The sequence below is a fragment of the Rhipicephalus sanguineus genome, chromosome 10 (assembly GCF_013339695.2).
Source record: "Rhipicephalus sanguineus isolate Rsan-2018 chromosome 10, BIME_Rsan_1.4, whole genome shotgun sequence".
In the NCBI taxonomy this organism is placed as follows: domain Eukaryota; kingdom Metazoa; phylum Arthropoda; class Arachnida; order Ixodida; family Ixodidae; genus Rhipicephalus; species Rhipicephalus sanguineus.
Genome location: NC_051185.1, coordinates 16,592,176 through 16,595,478, shown reverse-complemented (window position 1 = coordinate 16,595,478; position 3,303 = coordinate 16,592,176). Strand labels below are relative to the sequence as shown.

At 54.1% G+C, this 3,303-nt stretch overlaps 1 protein-coding gene across 1 annotated transcript; it reads right to left on the bottom strand.

Annotated features, from left to right (window-relative positions):
• Positions 1 to 1,653: 1,653 nt before the first annotated feature.
• Positions 1,654 to 2,852, bottom strand: LOC119372491 (solute carrier family 35 member G1). The gene has a single exon (XM_037642961.2). It carries the CDS (start codon positions 2,799 to 2,801, stop codon positions 1,659 to 1,661), a length of 1,143 nt encoding a protein of 380 aa, XP_037498889.1. The 5' UTR covers positions 2,802 to 2,852; the 3' UTR covers positions 1,654 to 1,658.
• Positions 2,853 to 3,303: the final 451 nt, after the last annotated feature.

Below are 3,303 nucleotides of genomic sequence, written 5' to 3'. Positions count from 1 at the left end.
TGCTTCGACAGGACACTTTGGTTGTAGCTTGGCGGTCGGCGAAACAGAAAATGCGTGAAAAGAATATACAGGCGCCTTTGAAATTACCGCACCAACACGCCGTAAATAGATTTCAACGGCGTTTGCTTGGACGTACGTAATCCTCGGTGAAAAAAAATTACTTTCAACGCGGCCGAAATGCACGGAGAAAATCTGTGACATGAAAGTGGCGAGATTTCGCGTGAGATCCAATAATCGCGAAATTAACAATGGAGACCTCGGAAGAATTCAGTCTGAACTGATTTAGTGCGTCTTAATTGCAGTTTCAATTCACCTATGCAATTCAAAATAATTCTAATTCGTCACGTCACTTTCTGGAGGTTCTTGTGGTTTGCCGTTATTATGTCATTGCTGCCGGTTTCGAAGTAACCCCGCCAAAGAGTAATAGCAGTGGTTTGAGAATAAGCGTCATTGGGGGTAAGGGGACAGTGGCGTAGCCAGGAGGGGGGGGGGGGTTCCCCCCCCCCCCGAAATTTTTTGAATTTCTGGCTACGCTTCTGCAAGGGGAGTCCACCTTCTCGAGAAACAAGTACCCACAACACCGAGCGCCAGGCCGGGGTGCCTTAGAAAAACCAGTGCGTGCCCGGTGGCACTGGGAATCGAACCCAGTACCTCCCACATCGGAGGCGGACGCTCTTAACCACCGCTGCTGTAAGCCCATGATGTCATTTTTTATACACAGAGATACCAGAGAACGCTGTCTGGTATGGCTCCTAGGAGGAGGAGTGTTTAAATTTCACTCTGACGACCAATTGCTCGCAGCATAGACGTGCGCATATGGGGGCCGGGGAGCCCCTCCCCACCCCGCTTGGTTAAACAGGCGCCAATTCTGCCCCATACCTTTACTCAGTCTGACTTGTCGCGTCATTGTTAACGTGCAGGATTATGGTCGCGCATGTTCTTTGACGATAATCATAGGCGTGCGCAGGGGGGGTGGGGCAAGGGGGCGAGAAGGGGGGGGGCGCAAAGTCAGCCCTATACATTGTAGGGGGGGCGAGAAGAGGGGCGCAAAGGCAGCCGCATACATTGACATAATAGGGAGGGGGGCGCTGCGACGAACCTTCGCCCCCCCCCTGAAGGGGAACCCTGCGCACGCTTATGACGATAATGGTGGCCGAGAACCCCCGATGTTGCATTTCAAGAACTATTTACTCCCCATCATAACCCCTGGAAAGCCGTGGGCCAATGAGAGGCTGTTGTGTGAAACACGTCATCGCTTCATTTCCGTCCATTTTCGCCATGCATTGCGGAGCTTGTTTTCTTTCAGACTCGCGGGGGAAGGGTGAGAGGAGGAGGGGGACTTCAGTGAAACTTGCCTACCCCCCCTCACGGAGAACCTACGCACCAGGGACGTAGCTAGAAATTTTTTTCGGGGGGGGGGGGAGGGGGTGCAAACATACTTTATGTATGTTCGTGCGTGCGTTGTATGTGCACGTATATACATACGCAAGCAAAATTAAAAATTTTCGGAGGGGGGGTTGAACCTCCCCCCCCCCCCCCTTGTCTACGCCCCTGCTACGCACGCCTATGACTCGCAGTAAAGCCTCTTCATGAGACGCAGCATGGGAATTGAAGAAAGGGCTTCGATGAAGAAACGAGCCGTTTAATGTACGAACTTTTCAATAGGCGAGCCAATAAAACAGCTTCCTAAACAGCGAGTTCTGGTGCGACTCTATGACCGTCTTCTTGGCCATCTGCAGAAAGACGCACACGGACACGAGCGTGGCGCCCGTGAAGCTGTACTTGTCGGGAATGTTGCCGAACAGTATGAGTTCCACGGCGAACATGAACACCACGTCCATGGCGGCGATCACCACCGACACCGGTCCGGCGTTCTCCATCTGGAGCGCCTTGATGAGCGCCAGCTGTTCCAGAAAGCTGAGCACCGCGAAGGCGGCGAAGATGACTCGTCCCAGGCCGCAGCGCGGCAACACGTACGGCTCGGTGGGCGACAGCACGACGCACTCGACGACCCCGACGAGGCCGTACATGAAGAGCGTCACCGAGTGGTGTTCGTAGCGCACCGTGCGGCTGATGAGGAACTTGACGGCTCCGAATATGGTCGACAGGAGGGCGAACAGAAGGCCCTTGTACTTGTTGAGGTCCGGCTTGTCGTCCCGGGCGCCCGAGGCCTGCATGAAGGGCAGCGGTATCTTGGCGGACATCATGAGCCCCGCCATGGTTAGGATCAGTATGAGGGTGTCCGCGACGCCGCACGGTTCGTTGAGGAACACCCGGGCCAAGGCCGTCACGAAGACGGGAAGGCTGGCGAGGATGACGGCCACGTCGGACAGGGGTATCAGCTTCATCGACCAGAAGCGGAAATAAAGACCCGCAAGGCCCGCGGTGGCTCTGAGGACCAGGTGTACCCTGTTGGAAGGGTGGCCCATCGGATCGTGGCCGCTGTGGATGACCAGGGGCATGGAGAAGACGAATATGCCGGCGAGTCGCATGGCGGTCAGCTGGAGGATCGGGACGTCGTAGAGGATTTTGATGAGCACCGAGATGACACCGACGAGGGCGCTGTTGAGCGTCGCGTAAAACATGCCGAGGAAGAAGTTGACGTTCTTCTCGAAGAGTCGCACGGCCGACTCCGTGGGCTGGGCACGCCGGAGGGACGGCGGTCGCATCACCTCGGCGTCCACCACGGGCTCGGTGACGGTGGACCATGAGCTGTGAGTCTCCGGAGGTTGCTGCCTGTGGAGGGTGCGGATGGCTCGTCGCAGGCTGAGCGTCTCGGACTTCGGCTGAAGCTCCGTCATTCCGGTCGGCTTAGCGGCTTCACCGGACACAGATGGCCGTCCTGTCGTGTCGGGATGTCGTCCCACGCTGTCATCCCGCATAAAAAAGAAGGTAAAATAAAGCAATCAGGTCAAAAACGTTTCATGTCATGTGCCACAGCATTGGTAATTGTATAACTGTAAGATTATTGATTAAAAGCCGGACTAAGGACAACCGAAAAATCTTGTCAAAAAATCGCACTCACGGAAACGACCGCCGGCTCCTAGCTTCTTCTTCTTCTTCTGCTTCGGACATCGTCATTGTCCCTCGTAAAAAATGTCTCATGTTTTCATTTTTTTAATAACTTTTCGTTATCATGAACTTGGCCGTGTGGGATACATGCGTAATTATAAAAATACGATACATTGACGTAGAAGTGCTTATTGTGGGGTGTTGTCTTATTTTTTCCCCTCTCAGTTGTCATAACATAATACCATGACCGTAATGATGCCGCGTTTAGAGTAAGAGTCACTGTAGATGTCG

What these genes read in the sequence shown, in the direction of transcription:
- LOC119372491 (XM_037642961.2), bottom strand. Translation starts at nt 2,801, where the DNA reads ATGACGGAGCTTCAGCCGAAGTCCGAGACGCTCAGCCTGCGACGAGCC.